The 16,175-nt window shown below is 46.1% G+C and overlaps 1 protein-coding gene across 1 annotated transcript; it reads right to left on the reverse strand.

Annotated features, from left to right (window-relative positions):
- Window positions 1-1,759: 1,759 nt before the first annotated feature.
- LOC133381580 (zinc finger protein 345-like) lies at window positions 1,760-15,505 on the reverse strand. The gene is made up of 6 exons (XM_061620874.1): window positions 15,349-15,505; window positions 13,169-13,681; window positions 12,856-12,982; window positions 12,434-12,516; window positions 11,109-11,235; window positions 1,760-6,246 (listed from the first exon to the last, which is right to left on the reverse strand). The coding sequence occupies exons 2-6, from the start codon at window positions 13,580-13,582 to the stop codon at window positions 4,646-4,648; spliced, it is 2,352 nt and encodes a 783-aa protein (XP_061476858.1). The 5' UTR covers window positions 13,583-13,681; window positions 15,349-15,505; the 3' UTR covers window positions 1,760-4,645.
- Between the last annotated feature and the right edge of the window lie 670 nt (window positions 15,506-16,175).

The following is a 16,175-nucleotide window of genomic DNA, read 5'->3' on the forward strand; positions in this document are numbered from 1 at the left end:
GAAAGTGATTAGACTAGTCTTAGGAGGAAATGAAACCTCAGATTATTGAACAATGCCATCGAAAGCTGATGATAAAGGAAGAACTAACTAAAGGGATTTAGAAGAGAAGCAGATCTTAATGCAGAGTTCTCTGTTGACTGGCGCTGACAGCTGTCATGCTGAAGACTGTCGGATACGGGCTGTGGAGATCTGGGTTCTGCTTCCAGCTCAGGGATGAAGCTCACTGGCTGGTCTTGGGCCAATGAGACTCAGCCTAGGCGCCTTCACAAGGTTCTCTGACCCGACTGCTGCTGCACCTGGGCAAACAAAAATAGGTGCTCTTTAGGACCCAGGGATTTCTGTATCCTGCTGTTGAAACAATTGACTTGTCAATCACAGCTCTGACTTCACTCCTTGCCTAAAAACACTGAAAAAGCAGGAAAAGCAAGGTCAACTCATCTGCCTGCACCTTTAGCTTCCTAACTTCCTTAGTATAAGGCCAATCTGCTTACTTCTTTAAAAAAGTGAAAGCTGAGAGTCTGGGCCCTCTTACAGGCAGGGCCCTGGTGCAATTGCTCCAATTGCAGATACCATCTTATCAGGAGGTTCATTCCGCACAACATAGGAAGGAGACCTTTAGTGTAGTGGCACTCACCCTTTGGAATTCCCTCCCCTTAAAAATTAAACAGGACCCATCTCTGTTACCTTTTTGGCGACTACTGAAGGCCTTCCTCTTTCAAGAAGCCTTTTAAGCAGATAACTTTATCCCATTCTGTGTCTGTTGGAATTGCTTTTAAAGATGTTTTTAATGTTTTTTAAAAGATGTTTTGCTTTGATATGCTTTCAAGTATTTTATTTTTAAGATGTTTCAGTGCTTTTAGTGTTTTTGTTTGTAGCCCTGGGCTCCTTCTGGGAGGAAGGGCAGGATTTACATTTAATTAATAAATAATTGCACCATGGATAATCAGATCCCAATGTGGGAAGGCAGTTGTGGTGTTCCTTGTATCACTGAATGAAGCTGAAAATTGTTGGAGGCTAACAACAGTTTTATCTATTGTTTTAAACAAAAGACCTTCATCGTGATCTGCCTTCCGGCTTCTGCTGTTTCCCTCTCTGCTCTGGCCATAACATTTCGCTTTTTGTTCCTTCCAGCCCAGCCCTTAAAGGCGCTTTTCTCTCACAGCGATCTACATCTTAAATCCCCCCCCAACACATTGCCTGGGATTGGGTGATTTAAAACGGCTGCCTCCTTCCAAGGAAGAGAGATCAGGGCTTCTGTATGGAATCTGCAACTCCTGTGGCCTGGCAACAGCGGTCGACCAGGTCGGGCACTGGTCAGGGGCTCATGAACTCAGAAGAGTCCTCACTGGACCGAGCCTAACCCTGCCACGCCAACTGCCACTCACTCACCTGGACGCAAGAGGGAAGCAGCACAGAAAATGCGCACTTGCACTTATGAACCAGAGCTCCTTGGTGAGCAACTGCTATCTAATCATGTGCAATGCCCCAACAGGGTGATGTGCGTGCATGCAAATGGGTAGCAAATTTATTATGTCATAAGCTTTTGTTGCATGAAGCATGGGAGTCAGTGTGACAGCATGGTGAGAGGGTTGAACAAGGACCTGGGAGACAAGCATTCAAATCACTTTCACTATGCAGGAGAAGTCACTGCCAGCCCAGAGGCCAAAGAACCTTAGCCTCCACTCTGTCAGCCAAAACACCTCTCCTCCCAATTCATGACTTTACTTGATTTATTACAGACAATGCTAATACCATGACCTAAGATATAAATGCTTTATTCAAGATGGGAATGAGAAAACTACAAGTATACACAGTCACTTTCAGACAGTAAGGCTACTAAAAATGGATACTTACAAGCACTGAGGCAGATCCTTGATACTCTACCAGTGGAGGAACTCAGCAGAGGGACACACCCCTTTCCCCAAAAGCAATGCTCAGGCTTCTGGTCCTAAATGTTAGGCTCAGACAACACAGGGTCCATCTCTGTATGGTCAGGGAGTGACATACTTTCCTGGTATGCAAAACCTATGCCCTCCTACCTAATAATCGGACCGCAATACCTGGCGGAACGCCTCTCCCGCTATGTATCTACCCGCTCGCTGCGCTTGACGTCGAAGGCCCTTCTCCGGGTTCCAACGCATAGCGAGGCCCGGAGAGCAATAACTGGAACTAGGGCCTTCTCAGTAGTGGCCCCCGAATTATGGAACGACCTCCCTGACAAGATACGCCTGGCGCCTTCTTTGTTATCTTTTCGGCGCCAGGTAAAGACCTACCTCTTTGCCCAGGCATTTAAATTTTAAATTTCAAATGTTAATTTTAATTTCTTTTTGTTGCAATCTTGTTTTCATATATGTTTTTATAGTGCATTGTATGTATATTCACTTGTATTTTAACCTGTTTTTATTGTTGTACACCGCCCTGAGAGCTTATTGCTAAAGGGCGGTATAAAAGCACAATTAATAAAATAAATAAATAATAACATATTAATGTATGTCAAAACTCTTAGGCTGAATACATTTTGCATTTTAGGCTTACACACCCACACACAAATGCATACTTATATTTCTCATTTTCTGCCTCCTCAAAGCAAAACAGGATGCAGCTGTAGCATTGCAATGGAAAACTCTTACAAATTTCATTGTGGGGGTGAATTCTACTATTCCACTCAAGTCTAGCCAAGGCTCTTATAAATCCTTTGTGATAGACCCCTTTATTTATGCCCACTGAGAACATAATTAACAAAATTTTCAATTTTTCAAACTCCTACATGGGCGTGGGCTTTCTGGGAGCGTGTGTGTGTGAGTGGTATCAGTTAATCTCCATCTATAGCAGGGAGCAGATTATAAAGCAGTCAATCTGTAAGCACCTTGAAAGCAACGCAGTGATTACTAGGAGCCAACATGGATTTATGAAGAACAAATCCTGCCAAACTAATCTCATCTCATTTTTTGATCGGGTAACCTCCCTTGTAGACTGTGGGAATGCTGTGGACGTAATATATCTCGACTTTAGCAAACCTTTTGACAAAGTGCCCCATGATATTCTGATTAGCAAGATAGCTAAATGTGGGCTGGATGAAATCAGATGGATCCACAGTTGGCTCCAGAATCATACTCAAAGAGTGCTTCTCAAACTGGGTGGAAGTAACGAGTGGGGTACCACAGGGCTCGTTCCTGGGCCCAGTGCTCTTTAACATTTTTATTAACAACTTGAATGAGGAGGTACAAAGCATGCGTATCAAATTTGCAGATGATACAAAATTGGGGAGCATAGCTAACACCATGGAAGACAGAAACAAAATTCAAAGGGACCTTGATAGGCTGGAGCATTGGGCTGAAAACAACAGAATGAAATTCAACAGGGATAAATGCCAAGTTCTACACTTAGGAAAAAGAAACCAAATGCACAGTTATAAGATGGGAGATACTTGGCTCAGCAGTACAACATGTGAGAAGGATCTTGGAATTGTCCTTGATCACAAGCTGAACATGAGCCAACAGTGTGATGTGGCTGCAAAAAAGGCAATGGCTATATTAGACTGCATTAACAGAAATATAGTTTCCAAATCGCGTGAAGTATTAGTTCCCCTCTATTCAGCACTGGTTAGCCCTCATCTTGAATTCTATGTCCAGTTCTGGTCTCCGCACTTCAAGAAGGATGCAGACAAACTGGAACGGGTTCAGAGAAGGGCAACAAAGATGATTAGAGGAGTGGAAACAAAGCCCTATGAGGAGAGACTGAAAGAACTGGGCATGTTTAGCCTGGAGAAGAGAAGACTGAGGGGAGATATAATAGCACTCTTCAAGTACATGAAAGGTTGTCACACAGAGGAGGGCCAGGATCTCTTCTTGATCATCCCAGAGTGCAGGACACGGAATAATGGGCTCAAGCTGCAGGAAGCCAGATTTTGATTGGACATCAGAAAAAACTTCCTAACTGTTACAGCCATACGACAATTGAATCAATTACCTAGAGAGGTAGTGGGCTCTCCGACACTGGTGGCATTCAAGAGGCATCTGGACAGCCATCTGTCCGGAATGCTTTGATTTGGATTCCTGCATTGAGCAGGGGGTTGGACTCGATGGCCTTATAGGCCCCTTCCAACTCTTCTATGATTCTATGAGGAACCGTAGGTGTGGGAGATGAATGTTGGTCTTGAGGCCTCACCATCTGGCTCTCAGATCCCCACATGAGCCATGCTCCATCCTCCAGGCCACATCCATCACCAGCCCATCCCCAATCTGAAATGAGGTGACAACAGTGACAGAATAATATTCCATATTCAACCCTCTTCTCTACTGTCCCTCTTCTATGAACACTTTTGATAAGAAGTGTGGCGTGTCTTTCCACATTCCAAGCATTTATTCAGTTTCTCTGTTGTGAATTAATTGATGAGTAGGGCATGCATTTCTAAGGTTCCTTCCCTGTATAAATCCTTTGATGCAAAATGAGATATGCCTTCTGACAGATTTTTCCACACTTCAAGCATTTACATGGTTTCTTGCCTGTGTGAATATACTAATGCGAAGTGAGATTCCTCTTCTGCGTGAAGCTCTTTCCACACTCCAAACAACTGTATGGTTTGTCCCGTGTGAATTCTTTGATGAGAAGTGAGCTGTGCCTTCAGACAGAGGCTCTTTCCACACTACAAACATTTGAATGGTTTCTCGCCTGTGTGAATATATTGATGTGAAGTGAGACTCCTCTTCCGCGTGAAGCTCTTTCCACACTCCAAACAACTGTATGGTTTCTCCCCTGTGTGAATTCTTTGATGAGAAGTGAGATGTGCCTGTTGACGGAAGCTCTTTCCACATTCAGAGCATTTATATGGTTTCTCCCCTGTGTGAATTGTTTGGTGAAAACTGAGAGTTTTATTCAGAGAAAAGCTCTTTCCACACTCCAAGCATTTAAATGGTTTCGCCCCTGTGTGAATTCTTTGATGAGAGGTGAGATTTGTCTTCCGATGGAAGCTTTTTCCACATTCAGAGCATTTATATGGTTTCTCCTCTGTGTGAATTCTTTGATGAAAACTGAGATTTTTATTAAGACAGAAGCTCTTTCCACACTCCAAGCATTTAAATGGTTCCTTTCCTGTTTGCATTGTTTGATGAGAAGTGAGATGTGCCTGCTGACGGAAGCTCTTTCCACATTCGAAGCATTTATATGGTTTCTCCCCTGTATGAATTCTTTGATGAACAGTGAGATTTGTCTTCAGACAGAAGCTCTTTCCGCACTCCAAGCATTTATATGGTTTTTCGCCTCTGTGAATATGTTGATGTGAAGTGAGACTCATCTTCCGTGTAAAGCTCTTTCCACACTCCAAACAATTGTATGGTTTCTCCCCTGTGTGAATTCTTTGATGAGAAGTGAGATGTGCCTGTTGACAGAAGCTCTTTCCACATTCAGAGCATTTAAATGGTTTCTCCCCTGTGTGAATTCTTTGATGAGTAGTGAGTTCTGTCTTCCAAAATAAGCTCTTTCCACAGTCCAAACATTTAAATGGTTTCTCCCCTTTGTGAATTCTTTGATGAAAACTGAGATTTTTATTCAGACGGAAACTCTTTCTACACACCAAGCATTTAAATGGTTCCTTTCCTGTGTGTATTGTTTGATGAGAAGTGAGATGTGCCTGCTGACGGAAGCTCTTTCCACATTCAGAGCATTTATATGCTTTTTCCCCTCTGTGAATCCTTTGATGAAAAGTGAGATTTGTCTTCAGACAGAAGCTCTTTCCACACTCCAAGCAGTTATATGGTTTCTCCCCTGTGTGTATTGTTTGATGAGATGTGAGATGAGACTTTCTAATGAAGCTCTTTCCACATTCAGTGCATTTATATGGTTTCTCCCCTGTGTGAATTCTTTGATGAGTACTGAGGTCTCTCTCCCAAAGGAAGCTCTTTCCACACTCCAAGCATTTCAATGGTTTATCTCCTGTGTGAATTCTTTGATGAGAAGTGAGATTATCCTTACGTGTGAAGCTCTTTCCACACTCCAAGCATTTATATGGTTTCTCCACTGTTTGAGTTCTTTGATGTGTAGTGAGCTGTGTATTCATTTCTTTTCTTTTTTCTACATTTTCTTGGACTGCGATTTGATGGCAGTCACTGCCCTGAGAAGTAGAGGATTTATTCCTCCTCTTCTCTTCTTCTACAATTCTCCTTCTCTGCTGCTCCCCCTTAAGACATGTGATTCTTTCAGGGAACACCCCATGTCGTTCTCCCTGATTCTCAGTTCCCCATTCATAACCTGTTGCAATGAAAAAAGAAAACTGTTAAGAACCTGAGGGATCCTCCAATCAATGAACAACCACACATAACGCTTTGATAATGGAACAACTGAAAAGCCTTAGCTGGGAGGCAAAACCTACCATCCATCTAACTGCTGCTAATAACAGCTAAAGAGACAGCTGGTGTTCTATAGACTATTTGATTGGGTGTCGAGCCCAGAGCTCAGCTCCAGCTCAGACGTCAAGTTCAGTGGGTCTGGAATTACTCTCATGAAGCCTAGCCTACTTGACAGGATCGTGGTGCAGAAGAACCCTGTGCATTCTCTTGTGAATTGTTTACAGCAGTGGTTCCCAACTTGTGGGCTGTGACTCGGGGGGGGGGGCACGAAGTAATCCAGAGGGGGGCGTAAACAGTAAAGAAATGATTTATTTTTTTATTGTTTAAAAAAAGTCTTCACTCCCTGGACACATCTGCTGCTCAATGGGGCTGTAGACAACACCACCCCTTTGTTCCAAACGAGAGGGAAGGTCTTTGCTGAAGCGCCAGAGCATCATTCAGGCATGCCAAAGATAGGCAGCTGCCTACAAAACACGTGGAAGATGCCAAAAGAGGCTAAGGGTGGCGCTACCAGGGGGTTACTATCGCTGACCCCTGCAGCTGCCGACAATGTCCTTAGAATGAGAGGAGAGGGCTTTTCGTGAAGCAAATCAAGCAAGGCTGCAAGGAAAGGCTGCTTTCCCCCTTCCTTCCTGGCAGCCAGCCTGCCTTTCTTGACTCCTGCTTCGCTGCCACCTCATTTCCAAAATTATCCTTATTTGCAAGGCCGCCCAGATCTCGCCTTCTGCCCAGATGGAGCCAAGGAGCAGCGAGGAAGCTCAGGACTTGGGGGGCCCCCGTCTCTGAGGCTAAGTGTGTGTGCCAGCATCCCCTCTTGGATCCACCAACACTTTGCCCCTCCCAATCTGTCTCTCCAAGATGCTGCAGCAGTTGAGGGCGTGCCCAAATACATGTATGGAAGCAGAGGCTTCTGGGTGTCTAAATCTTTGGTTCTGTTTGTGGGTGTATATAGAAAGTCCGAAGCTCAGTTTATGTAGGAAGAAAGCAATAAACTGCAAAGCTAGGGAAGACAAACAAGACAGCAATAAACTGCATTGACACGTCTCTTTAAATGTCTCTGTTAGCTCTCCCATCCTTGGAGTATCAACGTCTTGGTGCAAATCTGCCAGCTGGCACTGACTCCCTAACAGGGTTGCTATGGTAGTTTACTGATAACAGAATAAGGATCAAAGCAATCCCTTTGTTCTTGCCTTAGCTGTTACGCATCCTCCAAATGTATGAATGTAAGTTTCTCTTTGTTAACTTCTGTTCCTTAAAGACTATAAAATGCTTACATCAGGGACTGAGAGTCAGAGTCTGTAGCAGAATGCCAGGTTTCTGCTCAGCTCTCCAGCACTATATTTCCGAATAAACTTGAGATCTGCTCCTATGCGATTTGCCTCTGAATGAATTCCTCCACACATGCATGCCTGCAAAAGCTTGCAGGAGGGGCAGGTGTGTTTGAGTGTGTGCGTGCACTAGTCTGTCTTCTGCTCCGCTCTCATTCTTCAATGCACGCCAACCAAGCCCTCATTTCTGATGATCATCCCAAGGCCTAAAAGCACTAACCCCTCTCCTCAGTCTATCCACCCTTTTGTCTACACAGGCTAGCATCCGCACCACTACCGCATTGCTGCTTCTTAATTATTATTTTTTTTAAAAAAAACAGCAGATTGGCTGAGGCTGGGGTCTACATACTGCAGTTGAAATGTACGTATTTAATTAATTATTGCATTTATATCCCACCTTTCCTCCAAGTTGCTCAAGGTGGTGCACATGGTTCCCCCCCTTCCATTTTATCCCTACTCCAGCCCTGTGAGATAGTTCAGGCTGAGAGATTGTGTCTGGCCCAAGGTCACCCAGTGGGCTTCATGGCTGGGTGGGGATTTGAACCTGGATCTTAGTCCAACACTGTAACCCTCTGGTGTTGGGGGACAGGACTATAAATCTTTAAACTGTGTGTATGTGGGGGAGGAGGAATACCAATTTGACTGGACCTTTGCATTAAAAGAAAGCAACACCTCCCTGTCTGCAGGGACCTTTTTATGGAAAGAGATACTTGGAGATGTGATTTTGCCATGCAGCATTTTTTCAATTAACAGAGACTAAAATTACAATTAGTGAGCGGGGGTCATGAAATTTTTTGAGCTTACAAAGGGGATCCTGTACTCGTAAAGGTTGGGAACCACTGGTTTAGAGCAATGGCAGGATAGTAATACGATTTTAAAAAGGGGGAGAACCTCTCATTCACTCTCAGGGCATTTCACTGGTGGGCACAAGATCCCAAGCTGAATCACTGAGTTCTCCAGTTAAGCATGTGACGGCGTCATCCAGCCATCCAGGGTCCCTAGCTATCTGGGAAGGGAGGTCAGGCTACAGAGTGTACTGTGATGTCCCTATAGTTTGATAACTGTAAATATGGTAAGTGCGGGTTTATTAAGCGATATATGGTAAGTAACTGAGTGAGAGGGGGGAGTACATGGGCTAGAATGCTGGAGAATGTTGGATGATGATTGTCTGAGTGTTTGAATGGCTGAAGGTATAAATGAGAGGATGACCATTGAGTCAGGGGGAGTTGTTGAAGAGAGGGAGTGGAGCTGAGTTCTGGGGAGAGGAGAGTTGTTGAGAGGAGTGATTGTATGCTTTATAGACAAAGATACAAGGGGTTGTGGACGGCAAGGGCACCCAGACACAAAGTAACAATAAGCCATAGGGAGACTAAGGCAAAGTCTCTAGCAGTATTGTTTACAGGGAGTGGCTGGTGGTGCTGCCTAGCAGTGGGATCTTGTGAGATCTGTGCTAGAGCATGTGAGAGAACAAATAAAAACTGAGATCCTGACAGGTGGTGGCCCTGGTGGGAGTATCACAGGTAGAGCCAGCTGTGGAATCGTCACATGTACCCCTCCCTTTCACCCTCCCACACTCCTTTTGAGGTTCTCACTTCCACCAGATAAGGAATTACAGCATTTAAGGCAGCAGCCTCTTATCAGATTGCCTCCAAATTTCCCTGGCGTGCCTCTGAAGCCTCCGGAGGGAGCATGGCATAATGGTTTCAGGCATGAGTGGTTCCATTAGAGAGAGACCACACCAGGTTTATAAACAAAGTGTTTATAAACAAAAAAATACAAAGAAAAATATGAGACTCGCAGAAAGAGATACAGTACAGAAAGATGCCACCACTTGTGAGGTAGAATAAAATTACAGGAAACCCAGAATATCCTTGTGGAGCTAAACCTAATTATACCTGGATGAACGCAATTAATTTACCCTAGTCTCAACAGGCCAGAAACTCAAGAGAATCTTACTTTTGAGTAGCAGCCTTTGATCTTTGAAGCCTTCCTTCCAGACTCAGCAATTTTTTTCCTATCTCCCAGGCATCTTACCACAGTGAGAGCACACCACATTCTAAAGAACTCCAGAATGACTATTCATTCATAAAACCTCTCCTTGTCAATCATAGGCTCCGCCCACCATGATTCAGCCAGCAGGAAGTATTCGTATCCAGTGTACCAACAGCAGGAAACAGTGAAATGACTGCCTTCAAGTCAATCCCGACTTATGTTGACCCTATGAATAGGGTTTTCATGGTAAGGGGTATTCAGAGGGGGTTTACCCATTGCCTTCCTCTGAGGCTGAGAGGCAGTGACTGGCCCAAGGTCACCCAGTGAGCTTCATGGCTGTGTGGGGATTCAAATCCTGGTCTTGCAGGTCATAGCCCAACACTCTAACCACTACACCACACTGGCTTTAACAGTAGCGTCTTTAATTTTCCCACCCTGAGTCAAGTGATCTGGAGTTTTCACTGCCTTGATATTTGAGGCCCCAGGCCAGGTGATGTGATCCGTCAGACCAGGTAATTTGGGCAGGTGAACCCTGTAACTCCCTAAACAAACAAATAGACATGCATTCCTGTCTCATAAAGAGCATTCCCTAAAAGACAAAGTCTGTATTAATTGACCAGGATAGCAAAGACCAAGTCCTTCACAAAGGATCTGTGAAAGTGCCCTTCGATGCGCTGACATGTAACATTGGAGACATTCTGCCAGTCAGGGCATGCAAAAATGGGTTAAATGAGCCAATGTGAGGTGCTAAAATATTTTGGAGACTTGGGAAAGAAGGACATGTGTGATGGCACCCCAGTTTCAGTGATCACGGGCAGAGGAAAGTATAGCTCAGCGGGAAGTGAAAGTTAACCATGGAAGAAGAGGTCAAACTTATTTATATCTTGTTCCCCATTCCCACTCCTCCCATGGACCAGTTTCTGGTTGGACTTCTGCTGTTCCACTGGCCTGTATGTGCTGTTGTTTAATACCAGATCAGTAGAGAATCTAGGTGAGGTGGGAGGAATAATCTAACCCAGCTGTGCCAACACGGATACTCGGTGCCACAGCAGTACAGGCTGCAGGGATGTGGGGGAGGGATTTCTGTGGTCCATAGAACTTCCATCTCCATCCAATCTCGCCTGACCTCCAGAATGGATTACTGCAATGTGCTCTATGTGGGGCTGCCCTTGAATTTGGTTTGGAACCTGGAGGTGGTGCAAAATAAAGCAGCTCACCTGCTCACTGGGGAAGGATATTTTAACATGTTACCCTGCTGCTAAAAGAACTGGACTAACACATAACACAGAAATTGGGCCTTTAGTGTTGTGGCACCTACCCTTTGGAATTCTCTCCTCTTAAATATTAAACAAGTAATATCTCTTTTGTCTTTTCAGCGTCTACTAAAGACTTCCCTGTTTCAACAAGCTTTGATACTTTTATCCCCGTCTGCAGGGAGACTTACCGAGAGAGGTGATGATCCGACAATTCTCCTCCATGACTTCCCTGTGCAGCGCCCTCTGGTCAGGATCCAGGAAAGCCCACTCCTCCTCGGTGAAATGCACAGCCACCTCCTCAAAGGACACGGGACCCTGGGAGGAAAGGAAATTGTTGTTTCTTTATAGATAACATAAATATTATTAGCTACCAATATGCATAAGATTCATCAAGAAAGGGAGGGTGGGTACTATCCTGCTTTGGATCAGGTCATACTCCCTCTGAAAGACCAGGTTCGTAGTCTGGGGGTGCTCCTGGATCCATCTTTGTTGCTAGAGGCCCAGGTGACCTCTGTGGCTATGAGTGCCTTTTACCAGCTTCGGCTGGTAAGACAGTTGCAGCCGTTTCTGGACCGGGATAGCCTGACCACTGTTGTCCATGCACTGGTAACCTCCAGGCTGGATTACTGTAATGTGCTCTATGTGGGGCTGCCCTTGAGGTTGGTCCAGAAGCTGCAACTGGTGGAAAATGCGGCGGCAAGACTGCTAACTGCGGCAGGGTATCACCAACATGTCACCCTGCTGCTGAAACAATTGCACTGGCTGCCCATTTGCTACTGGGTCATGTTCAAGGTTCTAGTTTTGGTGTACAAAGCCCTATACAGCTCAGGACCAGGATACCTAAAAGACTGTCTTATCCCTTATATACCCAGTCGATCACTGTGCTTTGCAGGTGAGGGCCTCCTGCAGATACCATCTTATCAAGAGGTCTGTTCTGCACAACATAGGAAATAGACCTTTAGTGTGGTGGCACCTACCCTGTAGAGTTCCTTCCCCTTCAATATTAAGCAGACGCCATCTCTGTTATATTTTCAGCACCTTTTGAAGACTTTCCTCTTTCAACAAGCCTTTTAAGTCAAGACCTATCCCAGTCTGCATCTGTGTTGGAATTGCTTTTTAATATCTTTTTTAAAAAAACAATGTTTTTAACCCTTTTGTAAAAGATGTTTTAAAAACTTTTAAAAAATATTTTAAAAGTTCTTTTGTTTTAATGTATTTTAAGGTCTGTTTTTATGAGTTTTAAAGTGTTTTTAGTGCTTTTGTTTGCTGCCCTGCGCTCCTGCTGGGAGGAAGGGCGGAATATAAATCAAATAATAAATGAATGAATAAATAAATAAATAAATATCCTGCAGAAATGAGACCTCCTCGGGTGGCATTCACAGCCTCCCTAGTGGGCAGCTTTGACAGAAGCAAAGAGAAGGAGAGAAATTCGTTCAGGCCAGGGAGGTGAGCAGAGGACAGAGGCATCTGGGCTGCCCCCAGCCTCTCTCCCCCCACTGATCCTTCCCCCTACCTGATCCTCTTCCACAGCAGCTGCTTCTTCTCCACCACAAAGAAGAGACAGTTGAGGAGGTCTTGCTGGCCTCATTTCACCATCTGTGAGAGAGAAAAGTGGTGGGAAGCTAGTAGAGTCTGCTTGTCTCAAAGGATAAGTGATGCATACTGACATTGCAAAATAACTCATCCATCGTACATGTTTTGGTTCTTCCAATGCATTTTATAGTTCTGTTGTGTGAAAGAACAAATTTCCCCATTGGGACTCTTGGTGAGAAATGCAAGAAGTGGTTTAAATCCTCAAGTACTGAAAATACATTGATGAAATATATAGAAAAGGCTGCAGAGAAGCATTTCCCACCACCAACAATTCAGGAGAATATGAAACAATTCTATGAATCTCTGGCATAATCAATCGTGGGAGATCAAGTCAATTCTTACTGAGTGAACTGGCATGTCTGTCACTCTCCTGAATGTTCCCCCTTTCAAGGGAACACTCTGTGGCATCTGACAGAGCCTCCTGTGACTCCAGGACATCAGTGGCCACTTCTCCAAAGAGAGCCTTGACCTGAAACAACATTAAGGATATTGAAGGCAGTGAATGGGGAAACAGATTACAAAGTAGTTGAGAGAATCAAAAGGTGTTGGGGCGTTTGGAACTTTCTTCTGTGGATGATTTCCAGAAAGGTTTCGAGAAGATCTCCCCCTCACATTCTGGGTCCCTTGGGACTATCCAGAAGAAACTCTTTCTCACCTGCTGCTCTGCCTGCTTCTCCTCCTCTGCCTGACTCAGGATGAAACCTTCGGCCAGGGCCACCGCCTGGGAAGTGGTCTCTGCTCCACATTCCCTCACCCAGTTCTCCATCTCCGGTGGAAGGACAGCTAGGAACTTCTGCAGGATCACCAGGTCCAAGATCTCATTCTTTGTGTGGTGCTCTAGCTTCAGCCACTCACGGCATAGGTGGTGGAGTCGGTTGCAAATATCTCGGGGCCCTTTGACCTGGTAGTAGAACTGCCTGAAACTCTGGCACTGTACATCTGAGTTAAGGGTGTCCTCCTCACCCAGGTTCATCTGCACAGTTCTTTCCCAGAATTCCTCAGGGCTCCCAGCATGGATGATATAGGGACTTCTTCCTGCTTCAGGGGCAACTGAATCTTGCTTTTCCATCTTTGATTTCTGTGCTCCAAGGAAGCCTCCGAAAGGGCCCAAGAGACTTCTCCCACTTCTGCCAAACCCTGTCCTTATTCGGGGTAAGTCCTACAAGTCCTACAAAACCCAAAACATTGTTTGGTGAGTGGATTACAACCCTTTCAGGAGAGGAAGACTTTCCCTGAGGAAATGTGGATGAGCTTGGATAACAACCAGGTCACCCTCCAGAAGGGAAAGCAGCTCAATGCTAAAAGAGAAAGACAAATAGGATACTTTTTGGGAGTTTCCTTCCATGGATTAAAGCCTTCAATCTGGTTGAGAACCAGAAGGTTCTGTATCCTTCCCAGAGGTCTTTCCTCTACAGCCCAAGGGAGCCTAAGAAGAAGTTGGCTGTTGGACTGGACCAAAGATTAGATGCATTCCAGCATCCTTTTCTCACAATGGCCAGCCCGATGCCCCACTGGGAAGCCAGCAAGCAGGACATGAGCAACAGCAATTCTCCCACTTGTGATTCCCAGCAACCGGTATTCAGAGGCATTGAGCTGCTGGTGCTGCAGGGAATGGACACATGATCACTAGGAGCCATTTTGGCACCTAAGTGGTATATAAATCAAACAATAATATTTCTAGGAGGCATGGATAGCTTTGTCCTTCATGGATAGATGGTGGCCTCTCCCTTCCTTCCCGAGCTGTCGCCATAGGAGCATCTTGACCTGAGGCAGTAACCCTTCCTTCTTAAACAAAAAAGGTCTTTTCCATTTTCTTATAACTTTGTTTTTTAAAAAATCAGTACATATTATTATAATAATCTTATGTAAAGCACTTTGTGAGGTCTGCTTGAAAAGAGGTACATAAATACCTAAAAGAGATAGATAGATAGATAGATAGATAGATAGATAGATAGATAGATAGATAGATAGATAGATAGATAGATAGATAGATAGATAGATAGATCTCCTTTTGGAGCTGTCCAAGTGCTGGACTTCCCTCTATGTTGTGACTTCCTTCGTTTTAAGAATGAGCTGAATCTACCCCCTTCATCTTCCTGGGATGGCCCTGGGTTCTAGCATTATGAGGGAGAAAAACTTCTCCATCCGCTGTCTCTTAATCTTACACACTTTTATTATCTTTCTCTCTTTCCTTGCCTTCTATCAAAGTTAAACAACCCAACTATCTTGAAGTCCTCTCACTCAAGCACAGAGATGCTGGTCGATTAACCCGCAAGTTTACTGAGCAAGCAAGTAACATTATTCTTCATCGTCTGCTTTCCGGTATACTACCTCTACACATGGAGGTCCCACTCCTCTGACAGCTAAGGAGCTGCCTTGCGGAAGCAGATCAACGATTCACCAAGGGCATCCTCCTGCTCCCAGCAGTGCGGGGAACGACCACCAGCCTTATGCCCCACAGGAACTGGGATCCACCAGCTCTGCTCTGCGGAGGCATTTTCTCCGCTCCCGATTTTCTTCCTGCTATTATTATAATCCTTTAAATGTATATCCCGTCTCTCCCCCCCCCAGGAGCCCCCACTCCCTTCCCCCCTTTTTGCGCCCACTTTCCGAGGCCTTCGCCTCCGGCCGGGAGACTCTCCCCCTCTGATCACGGCTCGGCCCCGCGCAAAGACGCGCCAGAGGGGAGAGGCTGGTATGGGGGGCGAGATCAAAGGGATCCTCCGCCGTCCAGTCAGAAGCTCTGCCCCCTTCTCTCCCCATTTGAAGAGCTGGTTTCCCCCCCTCACTTCCCCAGGCACCCCTGTTCACCCCGCAGCGCCACTGAGAGCTCACCCGATCCCGGGAGGGAGGCACCAAGCGCAGCCCTTGGCAAAGAGTCCAGCAGCGAAGGCGCGGCGGGAAGCGGATCCCAAGTCGCTCGGGAGGACCCCGCGTCCCCCTTCCCAAACGTCCTTCCTCTCTAGGAGCCCAGTTCACTTTCCTTAACCCTTCCGCAGCCAACCTTCTCCTCCTCTGCCCGAGAAAGGCGCTTTGCGCGGGGAGCCTTTTGCCTCCTCCGGGCGCGCCGCTTTCCCCCTCGGCCCCGGCCGGGCTGGCTTGTCCTGAGAGACTCCCGCGGGGCGAGGCTTGCCCAGGAGGGGACCCTCCCTCGCTCGGGTGGAGCCGCGGGAAGAGAAGGAGACACGGCTCCTCGCTCTGCCGCCGCCTGCGTCTCTCTCCGGGCCAGGCGCGGCGCAGCGCCCTGCGAACTCTGCCCGTCTCCAAAGGGGGAATCGGCCTGGAGAGATTCCTCGGCAGGGAGCCGAGGGGAAGAGGCGAGCACCGACAGGGGGCTCGCGTGGCTTCAGGGGGGCGCCCTGTTGCCACTGCTAGAGTAGAAGCTGTGTGGCCTCCACCTGTCCTCCTCCTCCTTTGCCAAGAGAGAGGAGGGTGAATCGTCCGTTGTTTAAGTGCTTCGCACTGAAGTGTCTGGCGTTGGTTCATAATCGCTGTGACAATTTCTAATGTGGCCTCATGCCCCGATGACCTTACATGTCTCAGAAGTAGGCCGTGCTTATTTTCTGAGCCCAATTTTGAATTGGAGAGGTGTGTGTGCCCATGGCCAGATTTGGAGTGAAAAAACGCTAACCGGAAACACAGGCACTGCCTCTCAGCCTGAC

The sequence above is a fragment of the Rhineura floridana genome, chromosome 3 (assembly GCF_030035675.1).
Source record: "Rhineura floridana isolate rRhiFlo1 chromosome 3, rRhiFlo1.hap2, whole genome shotgun sequence".
Lineage (NCBI taxonomy): Eukaryota > Metazoa > Chordata > Lepidosauria > Squamata > Rhineuridae > Rhineura > Rhineura floridana.

Coding starts and splice junctions, on each gene's coding strand:
- LOC133381580 (XM_061620874.1), bottom strand. CDS start 13,582: ATGGAAAAGCAAGATTCAGTTGCCCCTGAAGCAGGAAGAAGTCCCTAT. Junction 12,517..12,855: donor CAGACATGCCAGTTCACTCA/GTAAGAATTGAC, acceptor TCTCTCTCACAG/ATGGTGAAATGAGGCCAGCA. Junction 6,247..11,108: donor TCGGATCATCACCTCTCTCG/GTAAGTCTCCCT, acceptor TCATTGCAACAG/GTTATGAATGGGGAACTGAG.